At 40.4% G+C, this 21,802-nt stretch overlaps 1 protein-coding gene across 7 annotated transcripts; it reads left to right on the forward strand.

The window, feature by feature from the left end:
• Positions 1–3,032: 3,032 nt before the first annotated feature.
• Positions 3,033–20,287, forward strand: FBXO30 (F-box protein 30). 7 transcript variants are annotated; one of them, XM_072333047.1, is made up of 5 exons: positions 3,033–3,317; positions 3,783–3,856; positions 7,709–7,813; positions 14,377–16,459; positions 17,283–20,287. In XM_072333047.1, the coding sequence occupies exons 4-5, from the start codon at positions 14,393–14,395 to the stop codon at positions 17,484–17,486; spliced, it is 2,271 nt and encodes a 756-aa protein (XP_072189148.1). In that variant the 5' UTR covers positions 3,033–3,317; positions 3,783–3,856; positions 7,709–7,813; positions 14,377–14,392; the 3' UTR covers positions 17,487–20,287. The 7 variants fall into 7 exon arrangements, with proteins under 7 accessions (XP_072189148.1, XP_072189149.1, XP_072189150.1 ...); XM_072333048.1 differs by having other exon boundaries at positions 3,033–3,214; XM_072333049.1 differs by lacking the exon at positions 3,783–3,856.
• The last annotated feature ends 1,515 nt before the right edge of the window (positions 20,288–21,802 follow it).

Consider the following 21,802-nt stretch of genomic DNA (forward strand, 5'->3'; position numbering starts at 1 on the left):
TTCAATATTTACTTTAGTTCTGACCCATGTAGTTCACTAAGACCAGCTGAAGTATAAATGCTATAATTTATTACAGCTATAGTGTGGTAGTTTTTAATTTTCTTTTCACCCATAAGAAAGGTATCCAGAGATCACCTGATGGTTTTCACTTTTGTTTTGATCAAAAAGAGTTTCCGTGCAATAACATTATTTTTTTGCTCTGTGAAAAAGCATTGATCTCTTCTGTCTTGCTACTCCATAGGTCTGTGGCTGGCAAAGGGAGTACAGTTGGACTGATTAAAATCATACTGACTTGAAGGTATTTATATCCCAGTACCTGGGCTGGAGCACCAAACATTCCCCAGAACATATGCAGTACCCACCTACCTCAGCTTGTATGGTTGTAACCAGGTAGGTGGGCAATTATGCTGAAATTGAGACATTTGACCCGATGCAAACATGGACTATCCTACCATAAAAACCTTCTCATGCTGAAGACAGAATGATACAAAAACAACCATCAACACCAAAATTCAGAAGAGCTTTTGTAGCTGATGCTCTTACACAGTCTGTATAGCAGAAGTTCTAAAAGCTTAAACATGGTTACTATCAAAAGCTTTGCAAAGGAGAATCTGACTCCTACATCACTTCAAGTTTATAGGTTATGTATGTGTGTTTTTTAATGACAGAAGAGATGCCTTGTTGAAGGGGAGAGGATTTTAGGGGAGATTTATAACCATAAAGGTATTAAGTAGAGTTTCAAGTCTCCTGTTGGGCCTAAGCTGAAAATGCGAACTCAGGAGGTATAAAATAACTTCTGTTGAGGTCTCTGTTGTTTGGAAATATTCTGCTCTCAAAGCTGTGCAGTGTAAATTGCTTACGAGGCTTTGTGGGCAGATCTCAGCTGTTTATTTTGCACACTGCTAAATAAGAACATTTAAGCATTAGTAAATCTACTTGCAAATGCACTTCAGAAACGTTTGTAATTTTTTTTTCCCTCTTTACCTCCACGTAAAAAGAATTTCCAGACACAAACAACTGTCAGAGAAAACAACTGTGGTTTGTTAGGATGTGAAACTAGAGCGTGCCTAAATTATTTGCCTTTATTAGAAAGCGTGTTGGCAGATTGCACCTTTTATGACCACAGGAAGAAATCTGCTTTATTTCATGCATAGTTAGCATCTTACAGGAGATAGTCTGCACATCTCACTGACCGCTTCACCATTTGATACAGGTTTTGCTTCAGACTGGGGGGAGAGAAGTGAATTACACCACCACAAGAATCAATTTACACTTCGCTCTTCTGAAAACCTCAGTGTCAGTGTCACATAAACAACAATACCAGACCAGATGAAGATGCTCATTTTCCATTTATGAACAACCAGAATGAAGTTTCATTCATTTTGGACTTAAGCCAGCAGAAAGATGCCTCTACAGTTGTTAACTGACGGTATCCTCCAAGACTTTTTGGCTTGTAGGGGAATGGTACTAAGCCAAATGGTGAGATTCCAACTTGCTGGATCCCACTGAATGCCAGAATGGGCTAGCTCAGGGCCGGCTCACGCCTATACACTAAAGCATTACAGAAGCAGCAGACTCTTCCCTGAATAGACCAAATGACTACATGAGATTCAGCTGAGTCATGAGGGAAGTCTAAACCACAGAAGTTCATTCTCTTCATTCAAAAGAGACGACTAAAATAAATAGGCTCATAGAAGGCTCCATCATAGGAGCCCGGTAGTTACTGATGGATTGTGCGTAGCAAAAGCTTTACAGTACCCTATGTAATTAATACTGTTGCAGCAGGTCGATCTGTCAATCACAGAGTATACTCTGCTGTGGGGAGAAGCAACAGCAAAGCAGATTTCATCTGTCCCACAGGAGACGTTACCAATAAGCAGCAGCAGTTGCAAAAACCAGTGAGTGCCTACATGGATTCTGCCCAGCAATTTGTATAATTGCCTGCTGAGCAGATGAAATTATTTTGCTTGGCTTCTGTGAGTCACCGAGCTGATCCCTACCATTTTCTGGAGCTCACTTGGCTAGATGATTATGTCCCGGTCCTATAATCAAAATTATAAAGGAAATATATGGCCCGTCCTCAGGATCAAGGATGATCAAGGCTGTAGTATAAGGGTGGAGCAACCCTGAGAATGCTTATTAAAGGAAGAGCTGGCAATGATGCTTTCTGTTGAGGTCATCCTAGGTTTTCTTACGTTCCAAGCATTAACGCAACGGCTTCTTTTACATCTATCTTTCTTCCACGCTCTCTTATTTTTAGAGTAAGAAGAGGTGAAAAGTTCCGAGGATTCTAAACGTTCAGACTTGCATCTTTCATATCTTTTACTTGCTCCCACACTAAAGTCATGTCCTAAGAGAATCTGACAGAATCTGTCAAGCTTGCTCTTAGAACCGGGTTGAAATGGCCCACAAAGATCATCCGGTTCCAACCCCCTGCTATGTGCAGGGTCGCCAACCACCAGAGCAGGCTGCCCAGAGCCACATCCAGCCTGGCCTTGCATGCCTGCAGGGATGGGGCATCCACAAGTCAATAAAGTGGCACAGATTCTGTATTTCCCGAGACACGACCCTTAGCGTTCTAAGCACGGCGTGGCCCCCACCTGCCTGCAGCAGCCATGTCATACAGTCGGTCCGGCAGCGCCCAGAGCCGCCGGGAGCCAGGCCAGGTTTCTAGGAAATCAACCAACCAACCCGTTTGGCTCAGCGGGGTTCTGAGAGCCCGGCCAGACATGCACACAGAGAGGCGCTGGGCGGTAACGCCACGAGGCACGCTCCGAGCAGGCCGTCAGGCAGCGCTGTGCAGAGGCGCAGTGCTCAGCGCTGCAGCACACCACACCAGCTCCGGTGCGAGCCGCGGGGCTGCTCGGGCACAAAGACCCCACGGCTACGCACGCCTGCCGACCAACCGACCGCAGCCACCGCCGCGCATGCGCCTTAGATGCGCGCTGGTGGGGGGGGGGGATGCAAGGAAAGCACGCGACATCCGGGCATTTCGCCCTGCCCCGTGGCCACGCCCCCCCAGAGCCGGGAAGGAGCGGTCTCTTCGCCTCGCGCGCGCGTGCCCGCCCGCCTAGTGCGCGCGGCCGTTGGGGGCGCGGCCGGCAGCGGGGCCGCGCGTGAGCCCGGCGCTCGGCGAGATCCCGGCGAGGAAAGGGCGAGGCGCGGCGGCGCGGCCCTCCTCCGCTCCCTGCTGCCTACCGAGCGACGGCGACGGGTGAGCCGCGGCTGTCTGCGGCCGGAGAGGCCGGCCGAGGCCTGTTTTCCCAGCGGGGCCGCGTCCCGCTGCCTGCCGGCGGCGGCCGCCTGACAGCCCAGGGGTAAACAAACGGCGGCGGGACGCGGGGGGAGGGACGGCGCCCCTGTCAGCGTCCGGCCGGCGAGGGGGCGGTGCCGGCCGCAGCCTCCCGGAGGCGACGCGGGGGCTCGGGGTGCGCTTTGCCCGCGTCCCCTTCTCCCTGCCCGCCCGGTGCCAGTGAGAACGGGCCTTGTAGGGTGCCGGCCCCGCCCCCGCGCTCGGCCCTGCCGGGGCCCTGCCGCCGCCCGGAGCGCAGCGAGCACTGCCGCCTGCCCTGCCACCGGCACGGACGGGGCAAGGCCGGGGCTGCCCGGTGAGGTCGGCGGGTGCCCTTCCTGCGGGCGGGGAAAGCGGGAGTAATCCAGAGGTATTGCCGAAAGCCGTCTGTAATCCCCCGGGTTCCCGCTCTCTGTGCTCGGATTATGCGAGAGGTTGTGCTTTCTCAGAATTTTTGTCTCTCTCCGTTCCTTTTGTTACCGGGTTGTAGGCCCGTGCTGGAAGCTTCTGTCTGCCACGTAAAGGCGAGGAAGGCTGCGTAGCTGCACTCGTGTGACCCCGCAGGTCGGTGATCGGCAGCGTGTCGGGCTGTGACAGGGGCTTGTTGCAAGGCACGCACGCTGAAACGGTGCTGTAGCCTCTCTTTCACAAGTTGTAATGCTGCCGCTGTTTGAAATCTCTGGGGAGAAATCCCGTGGGCTGGAGAAAGGGCTTTCTTTTGTTCTGTGAAGTTCTGGGCAGGTTTGGCCGAGAAGCTTTTCATAATCCTTGCTTCCCTTTTGCTGATTGTGTTGTTATTGTGCCAAAATCAGAGTGTGTGTGAGCGTGCTGATCCTAAACTGGGCCTGTACTCCTGTAACAACAGCATCGCTTTGCTTTTGCTACTGCTTAAGGAAGGAGATCTCCCTCTGCTCTCTCTTGTCTTCCTTTTTTTTCTGGAGAACACTTCTGGTGCTCAAATCCTTTCCCTCTGCAACTGCTGCCATCTGATGTATATCATACACCTCGTACCGTGATTTGGAGGGCTAAAGCTCGTGTATCCCCAGTGCTGTGTGGTGATGAGAGTGTAGTGATGCTTTTCTGTGGTCTTCATCTCTACGCTTCTCTTGCAAAAGTACAAAAAGTGTCATTAAGCTCTTTGGTTGCTAAGCAAAGTAAGCCAGAAGACTGAGAAATACACGGGCAACTTTAGTCTGTCTTCTGCTCTGTGTGCATCTAAATGGCTTGGAGTGTTTTTTCAGTACTGGTCTGGCTGTACTTGGAAAGGAAATTAGATTCACAGGGTGAATTGAAGTTGTATTGCAGACTGAAACTTTTTGCGGGGCCACTGCCTCATTCTTTTCTCAAGTGGGAAGGTGTTAGAGAATAGGAGAATCCTTGCAGAATGGGCAAAGTCTAAGGAAAAGCAGTGTCTTTGCTGTGCTTCTTGGATGTCCTTTCTCTTTGGAACTGAATCATTGGTTTACTCAGTTAACTTTGTAATTTGCCTCTTACTTTGATGATAGAAGTTTTATGAGTGATAAGTCTAACTAGAAGTACCTGGTTGGAAAGTATCTTGGCAAGGTTTCTGAACATTTATAGGCAACCTGTGTTTTTTTTAAACCTATGTCCTGAAGGGCTTTTCCCAGTACCTGTGTTAAGCACGTGGCTGTGACAGCATAGGGATGTCAGTCTTTGAGTGCTCTTCTACAGCTGCTGGGGATTTCAGCATCATAACAAACACGTGCTTTTGTGTTCAGCTGAACTGAAAGAAAACCAACGCAACATAATTTCCTTCTTACTGATGAACACGTTTCTTTGGTGAGTTCTGTCTCAGATGAGGCAAATGCAGTTTGCCTCTGGCAATGGGATACAGTGGTCCGGAGATGAGCATAGACAATCACGTATGTAATGATGATTTGTGCTGGTGACGATTCTCTTTCAATTTCTTTATCTGAACGGTATGAGTAAAGATGAGTTGAATTTCTGTCAGTGAGACAGCTTGATCGTGCAGTGGTTGGATATTCCTGGGAGGACCACAAATTGTTGAAGACTTTAAAGCAAGAGTTTAAAATTGAACGAGGATTACAGAGAGATCTATGTAAGCTTTCTCAAGTGTTTGCACACTGTTTTCCAGTGTGGATTGTGAAGTCTTGTGGTATAAAACAGACCAAGGAAACTGAAACTGCAAGGGAGTTTTAGATTCTGACTAACTTTGTGAGCTGTTGTTTTTAATAGTCTTTGGGGTGACACCCTTTTTTTCATTTCATTATAATCTCTAAATGCCATCTGCATGTAAAATACTATGCAAACCCTTACAGCCTGTAGGACATCTAATTGAATAGACTGCACTGTTGACCAAATGTCAAACATTGATCTCTAAGCTCTTAACGTGAAACCATGATGAAAACCTGATAGGTTTAAACTTAAGGCATGAGAAGGAGAGGCTCAAAGAGAGGAACTCTCAGTTTGTGTGGTTACAGCATTCTGTGTGGAACTTATGTTATTGGTTCAGCAATCTTTGTGCAGTGATACCTGGTTTGGACCTCGTCACGTAGGTGCCAGGAGACAGGTGATATGGTGTTTGTTTTGGGGAGTTTAAGCTTTGTATTTGTTTACTTAGCAGCATCTCTGGCATAAACTGTAGTGCTCCAAAAATCCGGTGGGACAGAGAAATTTGTTGGAATGGCAGGTTCTCTGCAAATAGGATCTTTTCAGGAGTGCTTTTGTAACTGTAATGTTCTTACAAGAACAACTTTTAGCTGAGTCACTATTGTCATCAGCCATGGGATGTATTTGGATGGGAATGTTCAGCTGGAGTCTGTGGAAAAAGTAATAGCTTTGTGCCCACTGACATTTGGGAAGGGCGGTTTAAATTATATTGGAGATCAGAAATTGATGACTTGTAAGTCCACAAACCTTGCACAAACTTATAGTGCAGATCTGTGTGTTTTCTAGTTCTAGATTGGAGTTACAAGCATTGAAAGATCAGCATACGTTCACCAGGAGATAAATTCCCAGCTTCCTGCCATAGACTGAGATAGGTTTGGTTTAGTTTAGAAAATGGTGGGGGGTTTCTCCTGCTTCTTGTTTGTTTGTTGTGGGTGGTGGTTGGTTGGTTGGTTTTTGTTTCTTTGAAACTGGATATTGCTTTTAAAACCGAGTAGTGTAGGAGGGGGGAAAAGCCAAACAGGTGTTGCAAAAAGTTGAATACCTGAAAATGTAATAGGTTGATGTTCCTAACACCATTTCTGATCTTGGCTTCCCATTCTTTCTCATCTACTTTAAAACGTTCAAATTATTTTAGGGCAGTCTTTGTATTTTGCTATTATCTGAGGCGGTATGGAGGAGGCAGGTGGGACATTAAGACTTTTGTATATATATATGTATGTATATATATATACAAATGTATCTTATAAAGTGATCAGGCTCTGTGCTACTATCAGGGGTATATGTTTTAATAGTGAAATACCCTTATGTGTGCAGAGAACACTACATCTTTGCTTTGGTTTTAAAGAGCAGTTGTGTTCACGTTCCATTTGGCAGTTGCTTTTTTACATTGCCACGGGAACTGGTTCAACTTGTGTAGTAAGACCTGGAGCAGTATAGTAACAAGATTTTTGGCCTGATCTCTGTAAATATAAGGACAGGTATTCTGCAGCAATGCGTATGAATTAAAATATTATGTAAAGAGAAGAATAAGAATTCAGTTTTGGTTTCTTCTGGATGTACAACTACCAGCTGTAATGAAGGAAGCATTACATTTTAGCAGTAATTACGGTTCTGATTTCTTAGGATGGTTTAATTTCTGTTTTTCTGTAAGATTTGTGAGTTGATATCTGAGCATGACATTGTTTATTCAGATATATAACCATATATAACCTCTGCTCCATCGCTGTCAAGTTTTAATAAGCGCATGGGTGTGAGCACATAGAAGAAGCCTGTTTAGTAAAGAACTAATTAATATTAAGCAACCGTTTAACAGGTTTTTAAGTCTGAAGAGTGGAGCTGGACAAATTCTAACTTGAGTAAAGAGCAGTTTGATTATTTTATAAACTTGGGATGCTTTTTTTAGTTCTCCAACCGTTGCAGTCTCTAATTCAAGTTTCATGCATATTTTTCCTGAAAGATTCCTGGTGAGCCAAACCAGAGAATAAAGTGAAGCAGGTTATAATAATAACTTTGAAGTGTAGTCTTTTCTAGCCTTAAATCAAAGTAACCATCTAGCGTGACTAACAGCTAGCAGTAAGCTAGAATGGCATTACAGTTGTAAAGTCTATTAAAGGCCTGTTTATTTTTCCCTGAAAAAATGCGATAATGTTTAACCATTTGTAGCTACAGGTAGTGTAACCAAACAACCTTTGCAGAGGATTGTACATATGGAAAGCAATCTGTACCCCAGAAATCAAACCTTGTTTCTGATCTTGTTTTTTGCAGAGTTCGCAGCAATCGAGGAGTCGCGCTGAGCTCAAGTTCAGAAGTACTTTACACATGAAATCTGCTGGCTCTCTAGCTGACTCTGCCCTGTCACCATCTCAACAGGTAGAGTGCTTTTGTGCCTGAGCCATGCGCCAAGCATAGCTGTTCCTGGTGTGATTGTCCTGTGGCAAAAGGCACATTTAGGCCTTCAGGTTTCTTCTTTGGGGAATGTGTCAAGAAGAATGCATGGCAAATCTGTCACAAAAGTACTCTAAGGAAATCCTAGTAGTTTGGGGTTTGATTTTTTTTTTGTTGTTTTTTTTTCTAACATTCTTGGAGCTTGATAGCAATAGAGAAAGTGTTCTGTTGTAAAATGGAGGCAGTCCAGATACACAGGGCACCGAGTGTCTGCTTCAAAGCAGTATTTTGTTTTGGGTTTGGTTCTATTTTTTTTCATCTGCAGTGATTTGAAAGGAAATATCTCAGTGAATTCTGTGAATGGGAGGAAGATGTTTTACCACTGGGGAAAAAGGAACTCCTGAAGTGTTGACCAAAAGAATGCGAAATACAGGTCAGCTAATATAATAGGATGGATTTTTTCAGGAGATAGATACAGAAAAGCTCTTCTTTTCAAGGTTGACACATAAAAATTTGCACTTTTTTTTTTTTTTTTCCTCCCAAATTTTAATGCTCAGTATTTTTGCTTTGTTAGTAATTTCTAACTTGCTTTGTATTTTTAAGCGGATGGATAACTTTAAATTATGCTTCATAAACAGTAGGTAGCGAGACTTTTGATTTATCCTTTGTGCTGTATCACTGATAAAAGCAGGATCTTGCAGAAGTATCTATGCTTATGTTTTCCCTTGCAGTAAGAAGGCGTGTTTTGAGCCTGATTGTTTTCTGCCTCTTTTATGTGTTATATGTGAATTGCTGTAGCCTGTGATGGTAACAGTGAAAGCAGCATACTACTTGGGTAGTAGTTTGGGCTTTAGTTAATTGAAGCTTCTTGTTCTGTATTCACTAATTTTGGAATAATCTAGACTCAATCTCATGTATCCAATATGTGCACTCACTACCAGCCAGGGATGGTGCTGTTCACATTTTTATTCTGGGAAAACTCTTTAAAACTACATTCACAATATTTGGATTGACAACTGTGATGCACCTGGTTGTAACGGAAGCTGGGGTTGTCTTGATGATCTCTGAGAAATAGAGGAAAAGGGTCACTTGTATCGAGTTGGGGTTTTAAGTGTAGCATCTGAGAGGACTTTGTTTTGTCAAAGTCTCTCTCATGTAAACCAATTTGAAGACATAAGGCTTCACAAAATCCCTGTCAAGAACTCCTCTTTGAAACTAGGAAAGCTGTATTAAAAAAATATATATCGAGATGGCTATATGTACTACTCTATTACCTGCACAACTGAAGTACATAACTTATAAATTTGTCACTTCTTTGTAATGCTATTCCACGTAAGGATCTAGCAGTTCATAATGTTGACTGCTGTGCTTCAGAATTTGTCATTTGAATGAGTAGCTGGAAATTAATGTAGCATTAGATTAAAATCTATTCCTGCCTTCCTGATGCTGCAGATACACATTTAAGTAGGATTTGAAGTGACCTGCTCCCTAATGTGGGGGACAATGGCTGCATTGGTTTTGAAGAAGCCTCAAAATAAGGCTGTTTAACCTTGGTATTTGTTGAGTCTAGGTGAGCTGAGTTTGATGAGTTGAGTTGCCTTATTGTCATTTACCTCAAGCTGGGATGGCAGCTAGTGGTGATACCTGTCATTCCCCCTATTGGAATGGTGTCAGAAGACTGAACATCCTGTTCATGTTATTATCTGTAATTTGAAAACTAATAAATCAGAAAAAGCCACACCAAGCAACAACAACAACAACAAAAAAATAATCAACAAATCCCCAAATCAACCAAGCAGATAAAACTTCCACCAAAAAACAACCCACAACCAAAGAAAAAGCAAGTGTAACACACATAACACAGCTATTCTGTCTGTTCTGTAAGTATCAAAGTTGTTATACTTGTGCAGGACAACTGAGACAAAGTAGAGCTTACCTTCTAGAAGACTATGACATTTGTTTGTAGCAGTTTTTCTAGTCAAGATTAATGATGCTCTCTTGTGCATGGGAGGATGTAGAAGAAGAAGATAGTTCTGTTGTTTTCTGTAGTAGTACCAATTCTATTTTTAGCAGAATATTCTAAAACGTTTTTATATTCCTCTCTGTATTCTTCTTGCTATCTAATCTTGGCCACAGAGCTGGTTAAAAGGTGGAAGGAAGATTCAGGAATACTGTGTTGTCTTGTTCAATCTTCAGAACAACAGGGAATTTTTTAGAGTAATTTGCATTCATTTGGTTGCTTGTGGGTGGTTTTGGATGCTTCTGGGAGTTTAAACCTGTAGTACTGCTTGTGTATCTCTGTTCTTCTACTTCCTTGAACTGGTAATTTAAGAACCTGTTGGCCTATTTAATCAAATTTGATAGAGGGAAGAGTCTTGAAGAGAGTCAAGCTTTTATAGGTTTGTTGAATAGAAAGCATCTGAGTAATGGAGGTTCCAGCAGTGGCAATAATTGCAGTGATTTCCTTCTTACTGGAACCCAAGAGTTCATGTAGAGGGGAGTAAGTAACCAGATTGCAGCTTTGTTAGAACTAAGTACGCTTACGCTTTGTTCTATAGGAGACAGAGCTCTCACTTCAGCTGAACTATTGTGCAGTGACTGTTCAAAAGTCCTGTTATGCTATTTTAATGTTTGTGTTACAACAGCAACTGAAAATCATGTGGCTGTAGCAGCTGGAATTTTAATCCTTTTAATTATGACAGATTTTCAAAGCATGCTCTGGCTGATTTGGTCAGCTGACTGTATAGTATGTACAATAACATCAAGTGATTGCACAAATTCTGAGACCAGTGGTCACCTCATTGGAACTGGATGTATTTTTAGGTTTCTCTGCTAGTAACAGTCAAGTGTGCGTACTTAAGCATCTCATATGAACTGAACCTAGTTGCTGACAGTGTGCTATCAGAAAAGAACAGCTGTTCCTTCTTGCTATAGTCACTGATTTGACATTTTGTCTTCTCACCAAATTGTGGCAAGAAACACAATGGGGTATAAACACTGTAAATGTGATTTGTATGTGCTTTAATGACAGCTGTTTTTCTTCTTGTCAGCAATGTGTGTGTTTTAGGTGTACTTTGCAGGGTATTCACTTTTGTCAGTCAGAGTAATTGATAGCACAGCTTCAGAGTTGGCTACATCCAGCAAGAATTTTCTTTATCCTTTACCCAACAGTTTTTTCTTCGTCAAATAGTGTTTGGGAAGAAGGTGTTGGCTCATGCTCTGCGTGTAGTACTAGCAATGCCTCATTTGTGGAACTTCAAAGGAAAATGATTCATGTGTGGAAACACTTAATCAGTGAATCAAAGAGGTACTAAGTTCTGCAGCAGGTGCTATGAAGTTAAGGTTTGTACAGAATTGTAGTGAGTGTCATGCTGATGCTCTACTAATGTCCAAATAGCTTTTAGGTCATATATTTATATATATATATATATTCACAGGATTTGAATTTTAATAGGAGAAACATTTAATACCAATAAAGCTTTTATAGGTGCCAATAAACTTGTAATTTACAGGTACTGAGAGAATAGATTTTTTTCAGCTACTTAGTTGTTCACTTGCATAACTGCTTCTTTATTAAACAAACAAACAAACAGAAGAGCTGCAAACATCTGCTATCAGAGTTAGAATCTACCTGTTGGTAGCACATGATATTTTAGGATCTGATGTGGTCTTCATAAGCCATTAGTGATATTTAATGTTTTTACCAGGTTCTGTCTATTTCTCACACACTTCAAAATTCACTTGTTTCTATGAGATTGTTAAGTTTTGGTAGGGGTTAGCTTGTGTGAAGGGAGTCTTGGAGCTTGAGAAAAGCTAGTGTAATCACACAACTTGGGTTTCACAGTCTGACTTGTAAAGACCAAGATAGCGTGCTAGGGAGGAGGATGTTTTACCGTCTTAATAGAATGTACTTCTGTGCAAGCTCACATGGGCTATTTAAAGGTAGTATTTAATGGTAGTTGACTAATTTAGGGTATGTCTACACAAATGGTGCAGGCAAACATGAGCTCTGGTTAACTGCATTCTGAGCAGCCTGAATGTAAGCCAGCTTTGGCCTAGAAGCAAGACAGCAGTGCTAGCATAGCTGTGTGCTCTAGCTAACAAACTTGCTGTCTGGTCTAGAAACAGCTTGATTCTTAAAGTGAGCCAGGGGTGCAACTTTTTGCAAAGTGGGTAAACATACCTTTATTTTGAAATGTAATTGTGGCTTACTGATCGAATTAAGCCTTGCAGAACCAGACTGTTCGTTTATTGGAAGCCAGGCTGTGTTTAGGCATATGGAGGACTGGGCCCTATGAAGACATTTTCATTATCAGCTAACATTGTTCTTTTTCAAGGCTGTTTCCACTGTGTGTCAAGTGCTTTAAAATACGCACATAATCCAAGAGAATCCTTCTGATCTCTGTTCTCTGATTGACTCCAGGAAACCTGGAGTCTGGTTTTAGTACTGATGCAAAACTCCAAGGTTGTTTTGGTCTTTCAACAGGTAGACTGTTGTTTTTCATGGGAATTACTTTTAGCTTTGTTAAAAGAACTACAAATAAAACTGCATTCTCTGTCCAGTAATGTTCCGTTTGATTGTGTACTGAACATTTGTAAGGTCTTTCTGTTAGATGCCACCAGTTGTGATAGGTAAGTTTAAAGTATGTTGTGTGCCAGAAAGGTTTGCTGAAATGTTCTGCAATCCATTAGTCATAGAGTTTGGTGACTGATGCATTGGATAAATTGTGATGAGGAAACTTCTTACTCAGTATATACATACAAAGGTGCAGTGGGGAAATTCAGCTGTGTTTTGCCTGCTAAGTGTAGCACATATGCTTCTTTGTTAGAAGTGTTCGGAGAGAGTGGGTGGCTGAAATATTTGAGTTATCCAAATTACGAGGGATGGAGGGATGAGAACTGATTGGTACATAAGTTGGCATGAATTTCAAAGTCCTAAAAGAATACAGCTGAGTGACGTTGGACAGAACTCTATTTAAATACTTTAAATAATTTAAAGTGGAGTGTCTGAAAAGCTGTTTTGTTTCCCCTTATCTTCAGTTTGAAGAAAAGGAATAATACTTATCATTCTCGTTTTTAGAGTACTTTTCATTTAAGAAGCTTTAATGAATTAAAGCTGAAGTGTTTACTGAGCCCATTTTTTAGCCAGTAGAAAACAAAGTAAGGAACCATTTCTGTTCTATTAATCTTAAGTTCTGCAAGCACTTTATTTTTATTAAAATGAAACAAAACAAAACAGAAAAAACAACAACAAAGAGCTGAATTTCATTTGGAGCTTAGGGAGTGAGGAAAAGATGGAACTGAGCAATATATTTTGAGGTTTGGCTCTGTGTTAGTCACTCTCTGGTATCTCTGAACTGTAATCCCAGTGGTATCGCTTCTGCAGGGGAGCTTTTTGGAGCACGTGGGAGGGTTTGGTCATTTATGCAGGCCTGCACTGAAGTTGGTAAGCAGTTTCAGAGCTTCTGGAAGTATGATATAAAGATCCAAAGTTTAACTTTTGGTAATTGTTACTTTTTTTCCAGTTAGCACAGGAGAGAATTGGGTTTGTGTATGTCAGTGTGTTAAAACAGATTATGCAGTCAGTTCTGTTTGGATTTCTATTGCTGTTTGTCCTAGTTATAGAGAGTTGCCATGTTACCCCCACACTTTGAACTGGTAGTATTGTAAATAGGATGAGTGGTAGAATGCATTAAATAAATTATCTTTATTAAATCAGTGGGTTGAACTGAAGATGCATCAGTAGGGCTGTTTTGGGTAGTGTAGTTGTAATGTCAAAATTTTCAGTGAAATAAAAGAAATGAGCAATTATACTATGCATTTAACTACATTTATGGAAAAATGTAAAAATGAAAGAGGAGCAACAGATTAAATTAGTAAGAGTGAAGAGCTGTTACAGAGGACTGCTCTCTGTAGGAATGTGTGTGGAGACACATAGGGAGGTTGCCATCAATGCTGAGGGTTGCAGGTTGCCTTAAACAGACCTGTATGAAGAAGGTGCTGCAAGCTTAATTGGTGGCAAGTAGCCCAGGCAACTTTGTTTAGTTGAGAGAACTGGATGTTTAGTGCAGATGAGGGTGAGTCTGGCTTTATTTTGTCTCCTTTCTTTGTAGGTGGTATGTTTTATGGTTTTAGGTAATAAATGGTAGTTGATGATTGTTGCTTTGGTTTTAGTTGAGTCATCTGTTTAGAATGGGCAGGGAAAAAGAGCTCTTCCTGAGAGATTATTCAGTGTCTTTATCTAAGTTACACATTTAATATCTGCTGATAGTTTGTGACATGTATTTGTGACATGTATCTGGTGACAGTTGGTGCGTGTATTCTGATACAAATATATATGTTTAATTTTTGGGTGAACTTGTAAACACTGTTTGTTTGAAGTAAAATTTCACCTACTTGTTCTCTTAAAATGACTACTGATCAGTTTGTGTTATTTTAATATGCATTTCTTCATGCGTATGGAGAATGAGAAAATGCAAATAACTGTTGGTAAATATTAACAATGTTAATATTTTGTGGGTTTTTTTGTCTCCTTTCTCTTCATTCAGAATTGGATTTACAGTCATGGAGGAACATCAGCAACATTTGCACTGTGTGAACTGTGTCAGCCGTCGTTGTATGACCAGACCAGAACCTGGCATTTCGTGCGATTTGATAGGCTGTCCACTGGTCTGTGGAGCAGTTTTTCACTCATGTAAAGCTGAGGAACATCGCATTTTATGTCCACTTGAAAGAGTGCCTTGTTTGAATAGTGGCTTCGGATGTCCCTTCGTAGTGGCCCGCAATAAAATTGCTGATCATCTGGAAGTTTGTCCTGCAAGCGTGGTATGTTGCACCATGGAGTGGAACAGATGGCCTGTCAGTTATGCAGACCGAAAATCTTATGAAAATCTGAGTAAAGATGTTGATGAAGTGGAACAGCTAGATATGGCTTTGGCCCTTCAGGACCAGCGCATGTTACTAGAATCACTTAAAGTAGCAACTATGATGTCAAAAGCAGCTGATCAAATGTCAGAATCCAGAGAACAAACATCTGTCAAAACAAATGCCCCAGATACAGTGTGCTCCAATGGTTTGATACCTGTAGACGAAGAGTCTTATGGAGCACTTTATCAAGCTACTGTGGAAACAACAAGGAGTTTAGCTGCTGCTTTGGATATCCTGAACACTGCTACTAGGGACATTAGTATGTTAAACTCAAGGCTTTGTGCTTCACCACAGGAAATGAAAGAAGATACTGAGATTAAAGAACAAGCTTCTAATGGCATTATTCAGGATAGTAAGTCTGACCACGAATATCCAGATGAAGAAAACACTGGAGCAGTTGGGGGAATTAACTTTGATAGCCTGCATCAAAATTCTCAAATGGAACAAAATGGCTCTAGTGATATTTGTTATGATGCAATACAAAGTCGTGACTTAAATCTAAACCTTAATAACTCCTCGCTTTTGTGTAATGGTTTTCATGTAGAAAATGAGTGTTCAAGGGTGCTGGACCAGAATGAAGATCTTAGTGTATCTAATTCAAAATCATCCAGTGTAGCAAATGGTGAATGTACTGCATCTCACGATGATGAAGCATTACAGTCTTGCAGCTCCTTCCCTGTAACAGCACAACCTAAAGAAGTAATACCACCTGATCACTTAGTTAATGGCAATGTTAATCATATGCTGCTTCCCCATAATGCTAATGAAGAAGAAATTTTAGAGAGGCAAGTGGAGCAGGAAAGACTGAGAAATGTAGACGTGTTTTCAATTATGCGGCATCGATCGTACAAATTCCTTTGGTCAGCACCAAAAGAAGACAAAGCTGTTGATACATCAGATTTGGAGATAACAGAAGATCCTATGGGTCTTCAGGGAATTGATCTAATCACTGCAGCTCTGTTGTTTTGCCTAGGAGACTCTCCTGGAGGTAGGGGAATATCAGAAAGTCGCACTGTCGATGTGTATCGTGTTGACTTTGGGACCCAAACGTTTTCTCTCCCATCAGCTATATTGGCCACAAATACGATGGTGGGAGAAATAGCTTCAGCATCTGCATGTGATCATGCCAACCCACAGCTCTCAAATCCAAGTCCATTCCAGACCCTTGGACTGGACTTGGTATTGGAATATGTGGCTAGATACCAAACAAAACAGCGTTCAATGTTTACATTTGTTTGTGGACAGTTATTTAGGAGGAATGAATTTTCTTCTCATTTTAAGAATGTGCATGGTGACATTCATGCTGGCCTTAATGGCTGGATGGAGCAGAGGTGTCCCTTGGCATATTATGGGTGTACATATTCTCAACGAAGGTTTTGTCCTTCAACACAAGGGGCAAAAATTATTCATGACCGCCACTTACGGTCATTTGGAGTTCAGCCTAGTATATCTACAGTATTAGTAGAACCAGCAAAGAGCTGCTTAATTGGACTACACAATGACCATTTGAGTAGTCTACCTTTTGAGGTTTTGCAGCACATTGCTAATTTTCTAGATGGCTTTAGTTTATGTCAGCTTTCAAGAGTGTCGCGTTTAATGAGAGATGTGTGTGGAAGCTTGCTTCAAGCACGTGGAATGGTGATACTGCTCTGGGAGAAGAGAAAGTGCCCAGATGGAAGTTCTTCTTGGCAAATAAAAGAAAAGGTAAGTTATTTATGGAGGTAAAAGGAAAAGTATTAATTATGGTCATCTCTGCTTTTCCGTTACTGTTTTTTTATATGACATACCTTCAAGAAACAGATTATCGTATAGAATAATTAGCAAAAATGGCTAGTAGGTTGGTTCGATTTTCCACATGCTTCAAGAAGCAGAAGTGATGTCTGCCCTTTTTATTTGGTGTAAATTAACATTTGAAAATCTCAAGGAACCTCTGGGTTTAAGCTTTTAGCTCGTTATTTTCTTTGGTGTTGAAATATTCCATAAAAGTGGGAAAGTTGCCTACAGAGTTTGCACCTCTTGCATTTATTCTGTTTTAAGCAATTTTGATCTGTTCAGATCATATTTGATGTCGTGATTGAGTGCCTTAAGCATGTAAATTGTTTTTAAAACTTTCTAGTGACCTTTGTAAATTGTTTCTCAGTCTTCCCACCCTCCAAAGTGCAGAGTATCCACAGCAATCATTTGGAATTGTGGAAGCTGATCATTTCACAAATGGATAATATTCTAATGAAGCTACCAATCATGACCATTACAGATGATTATGCAGCACTTTATCATTTAACTTCCGATAGCACTTACTTTGTAGGCACACACTAAAAATTATTGTTTGGCTTTCTTTCCAGTGTTCAGAGCTAACTGGTGTAATCTGAGTCAGCCTGGAACTGACTATCCAAAATTTGGACTTGTGTGGTTTTGTCATATTGATTTTTTTGTAGATCCAAAACATGTCTTGAAAGTATAGCGCATTTAATCGTCTGAGTTCGGGTATCTTAAAGCATTTTGAGCCTGTGTACAACTTGTTTTCTAGGTTTGGCGGTTCAGTACAGCCTTCTGTACTGTGAATGAGTGGAAGTTTGCTGACATCGTAAGCATGGCTGACCACCTGAAGAAATGTAGCTATAATGCTGTAGAGAGAAGAGAGGAGGCTGTTCCACTGCCATGTATGTGTGTAACACGAGAACTCACTAAAGAAGGACGTTCACTGCGTTCTGTTTTGAAACCTGTACTTTAAATATTGCAGCCACTCCAATTGCACATACACTCAAGCACCTGATATAACCTCGGTAATATTACGTGACACTTTATTAATGTACTAAAGATACTTTCTAGCTAAATCTACTCTGTCACTGTGTATATAAGGTTTGAAGTGACATTTATTTTTTATAATACTGTTTAGCTGGAAAGTAATGAAAGTTGCCTTAACGTTTGAAAAATTTGGAACTTGCTGGACAGGGTAGTTTTATCTAACTTATGTAATTTAAAAAAGGAATCCTAAGGTGTGTTTTTTTTATTCACTGGTGCCCATGTTGCTGTTGACTAATGACATTTCAGAAATGGCCTCTAAATGGTATGCACGTTTAGATAGGAAACTGAATCGTACTGAGACAAAATCCTGACCAAATGCACCTTCTGCAGTTGGTCTATTTTTCTTAACAAATTATAATCCAAATATTTGAAAGATGAGGAAGAATTCAAAACTTCATGGTAGATATCTCAAACACTCAGCATTGAAGCACATCTTTAGTCATGAAATCAGTGTTTTACTGCTGTTCCTAATTAACAGGTGACCTAGGATAAACTTTTAAACATTTTTTTAGGGATGATCTAAGTGAGCTCAGATTTGCAGCAGCTTAATTTTTAGTACAACTTTCTTTTGACATGTCAAAAATGATCACTTTTCTTCTGAGCTATTAGCAGCTACGTCACTTCTGGGAGCAAAACTTTTAGAGCTAAAAACATGGAATGCTAGTTTTTATTCTCGCACCTACAGTGACATCTGATTTAAAATGTTTCTCCTTGTCCTGCAATTGGCTGAGGGTTAAATTGCTTGAGCAGTTGGAATTTCAAAGTATGTGATGAACACTTATGAACTTATAATGCAGCTAGTGAAAGGGCTTTACTTGTTTTCTGGTGTTGTGAGATGTATTGTCTCCTTTTCTGTTAATTTGTCTAAAAAAAAAAAAAAATGCTGCTTTTTTTTTTGAGGAGCATTTTAAATTACTGGTATGTATATCAAATGTATCATCTTCATAAGATGAGACATGATTTGTTAATTGCATAAAGCATATCAGAAATGTCTATTCAACCACACCTGTTAAATGAACAACTCCAGTTTGTTTCCAGTCTTCCATAATAAAAGATCTTGCAAAGCGTTTGTGAATAGGGAATACATGCTATGAAAAATGCCCTGGTATAGCAAAACTGTAATTACTTGAACTGACTTTCCAACTTGTTTGTATTAGTGTTGGTGTCTCTAGCTTGTTGCACTTAGCAACTGTGCCACAAAGCTAAAACAGAAACAGACCAGAGCTTAGAACAAAGAAATACAGTACGTATTTCCATTGTAGGAAAAAATAAGAGATTAGTAAGGAGGAGATGTTTACAAAAATGGCTAAATTTATTACTTGTAAATTCTGTACTGGACAGTTGTTTATGGCTAGCCTGGCTGCAGTTCACAACTTTGGTATCTGCGCATTTCCCATTCTGGGTCTGGTCCAGCTAAACATTCACTGCCTTTTTCTATCCAGAGTGCTAAAGGTGCCCAGGAAAAAAAAAAAATAAATCTAATCCTTTAGTGCCATGAGTTGAAATTACCAGAGCTCAAACAGAAGCTCTGCCTGGATCCTGAGTTCTCTTTCCACACTTTATTTTTTTCTGGTTGAAGGGAGGAATTGAGTAAACCTACCAGAGAAGTCGGCAGTATTTGTGGTAATTCTTAGCTGATACTGCAGTTATGTGGAAAGGAGAATCAGAGAAGGAGAATCTTATGTACAGAACTGACCAGCAGGGTTTTAGGTAGGAATTAAAAAATACAAATAAATAAATAGCAGTACAAAATAAAAACAACAGCCCTGTTCTCTTAGGACATTGAAGTGCTTATCTACCCACAAATTCTTCAGTACAAGGCAGGAGAGAGACTGTAATCACTTCTTATCTTTTAGCTCTAATGGCTCCATGCTTCTGCTCTCCAATGCTTAAAAGTAGTTGTGATTGGAGGGATCCTGATTGCCGAGGAGCTTATGGTCAAGTTTATGGCAAAATCTACTTTAAAACATCTGTCTTGGTCAGCAGTGTGGTGGTTTTGGTACTTGGCATTCTTTGTAACTACCCAAAACCCTGGTAAGTGATGGTAGGCAGGGGTGTATCTTCGTTCCCTAGGAAGAGGGTATCCAGTTGTAGGAACTGGTGTTGGTAGAATCTCACTTGTAGCACAGTGCAGATCTACATCTAAAGTATCTGTTGTTGATTTATTAAAACGAACTTTTTAAGTACTCAGTGTTCTTCTTAAGAAATAACACTATTTCTCGATTCATGCACTTTTGTTTTCAAATGTAGATACAGGCTTTTTTTTGTTGTTGTTGTTAAATTAGTTTTATTTTTTACAAGAATCCAGAGCTATTAAAATTATCGATGTTGTAAACAAAATCTCTGCCTTGTAAACTGCAAATGCAGGAATACAATATAGCTAGGATAAAACTGTTGTGTTTTTTTTTTTGTTTGTTTGTTTTTTTGTTGCTATTTTTTTTTAACACTGCTATGCAGTTCATAAAACATCTAAGGTATATAGTCAGTCTATCAAAATGTGGCTTGTTCACATTTGCCCTTGAATTTTAAAAACGTTGTATCCCTATTCTGGTACATCTTCCTTACAGCGTACATAGACAGCTGTTCCAGTCTTTCTTTTACTTGATACCACGCTGCATCTTTGTTTAAAATGTTTTCAATCATTATGCAATTTATTTTTTTTTTAATTTTTTTTTTTTTCCCCAATGTCTGTTAAAATCCTAATAAAACTTTTGGAGTTTCTCTTTTAGTATGGCTCTTCTTCTTGAAAGCTTTCTACCAGCATTTCAGTGTTCAAACATGGTGCTCAGTATCCGCCTACAGGATTTCACTAAATACTTGAAAAATCAAATTACATCAAGGAATCTGTTGATAAGTATTGAAACATCGCATGACTTGCAAGAAATTAATACGCATCCACTTTGCATTGAAGGTCAGCCATTTCTTTTTTGACTACAGACCCGTTTCTCTTGCTTTAGACTCTGAAATGGTATTGATTTTCTTCCACAATTAAAGACTCAACTACGTAGAGCTGACTCTTACTGTCCCTGCAGGTTTTTTCTGAATAGTAAGTTGGAAAGATTACCTGATGAAGATTATAGAGTTTCACAATATTTCTTTGCAAAGAACATTTTCAGTGTGTTGTTTCATTTAGACTTCTTTTGTAGAAAGCTCTTGCTTGAAGTAGTCAAAAAAAATCTAGGGTGGTGGCTTTGAGAGTGTAGTTGTAGTTCTGATTGACTGTGAAATGGCACAACACAAAACAAAACGTCAGTGAAGTCATAGAATCATTAATGTTGGAGCGGAAGACTCTGTCCAGGAATTGATTGTTGGCCCTGCAGTTTCCTAAAATGAATAAACTGATGATCTTAAAAGACAGAAATGCACCTATCCTACATAACTCTGATAAGTGATAAATGAATCTGAACTGTGCTCGGTATTGTGCTATGGCTCACATTTTTTTTAACCACTGTTACACATTTGGAGCTATTTTACTTTTTGCACAAGTATACCCCAGGTGCCATGTTTAGCCTTTTGTATTTTCCTCTCCATAAGTGTATTTGGGCATACTGCTATGTAAGAAAATCAGTACTGTCTTGCTTTACTTTCCTTGATGCCTCAAGTATTCCAGAATATTTGCCTTTTTCTAGTTTTTAAATGTCCTTACTAAAACTGTCTTCATAGGGTCTTACATAATGAATGCACTTTACCAAATAAAGATTTAAATTAAATGGAAAGTTTGATTCTTGCTATAATAACAGAAAGGTGATTCAAATTCTTACAGTCAAAAGGGCTGTTCAGGTATCTTTGATCATCTTCTGATGAACAAAGTTCAGTGGTTGTTAAGAGCATGGAGGGAATACTACATTCAGCTAGTGGTTATAAACAAGTTATGGCATGTAATTAGAGGCAGTTTGAAGAATGGGGTTTTCTTAGCATGGCTGTTGTGCGTGTGATGAATTTTGTAGAAATCCAAACTAGGGAATAAAACTGAATGGAGAAATGGGCTCAACGTACTAAAAAAGGCATCCATTTCCAGCATAGAAAACTCTGACTGTTTCTGAGAGTGCAGAGTTTCAGGCTTGTACATTCTGCAGCTGTTTCTACTAATGGCTTATCAGTCTTTCTATAATAACAGTAGTTACCCTGCTTCTGTACCCTGTTACTTTAGCTCTATGCTACGCTTCAGTTATAAGCTGTCTTCAAGTGCTGCCTGTATTCTCCAATTCAGTATTAGCTATGTTGATTGCAGTTCTCTCCACT

The sequence above is a fragment of the Excalfactoria chinensis genome, chromosome 3, assembly GCF_039878825.1.
Source record: "Excalfactoria chinensis isolate bCotChi1 chromosome 3, bCotChi1.hap2, whole genome shotgun sequence".
Taxonomy (NCBI): domain Eukaryota; kingdom Metazoa; phylum Chordata; class Aves; order Galliformes; family Phasianidae; genus Excalfactoria; species Excalfactoria chinensis.

What these genes read in the sequence shown, in the direction of transcription:
- FBXO30 (XM_072333047.1), top strand. Translation starts at nt 14,393, where the DNA reads ATGGAGGAACATCAGCAACATTTGCACTGTGTGAACTGTGTCAGCCGT. An exon ending in CTTGGCAAATAAAAGAAAAG is followed by an intron (nt 16,460 to 17,282) that starts GTAAGTTATTTA and finishes CTTGTTTTCTAG; the next exon opens with GTTTGGCGGTTCAGTACAGC.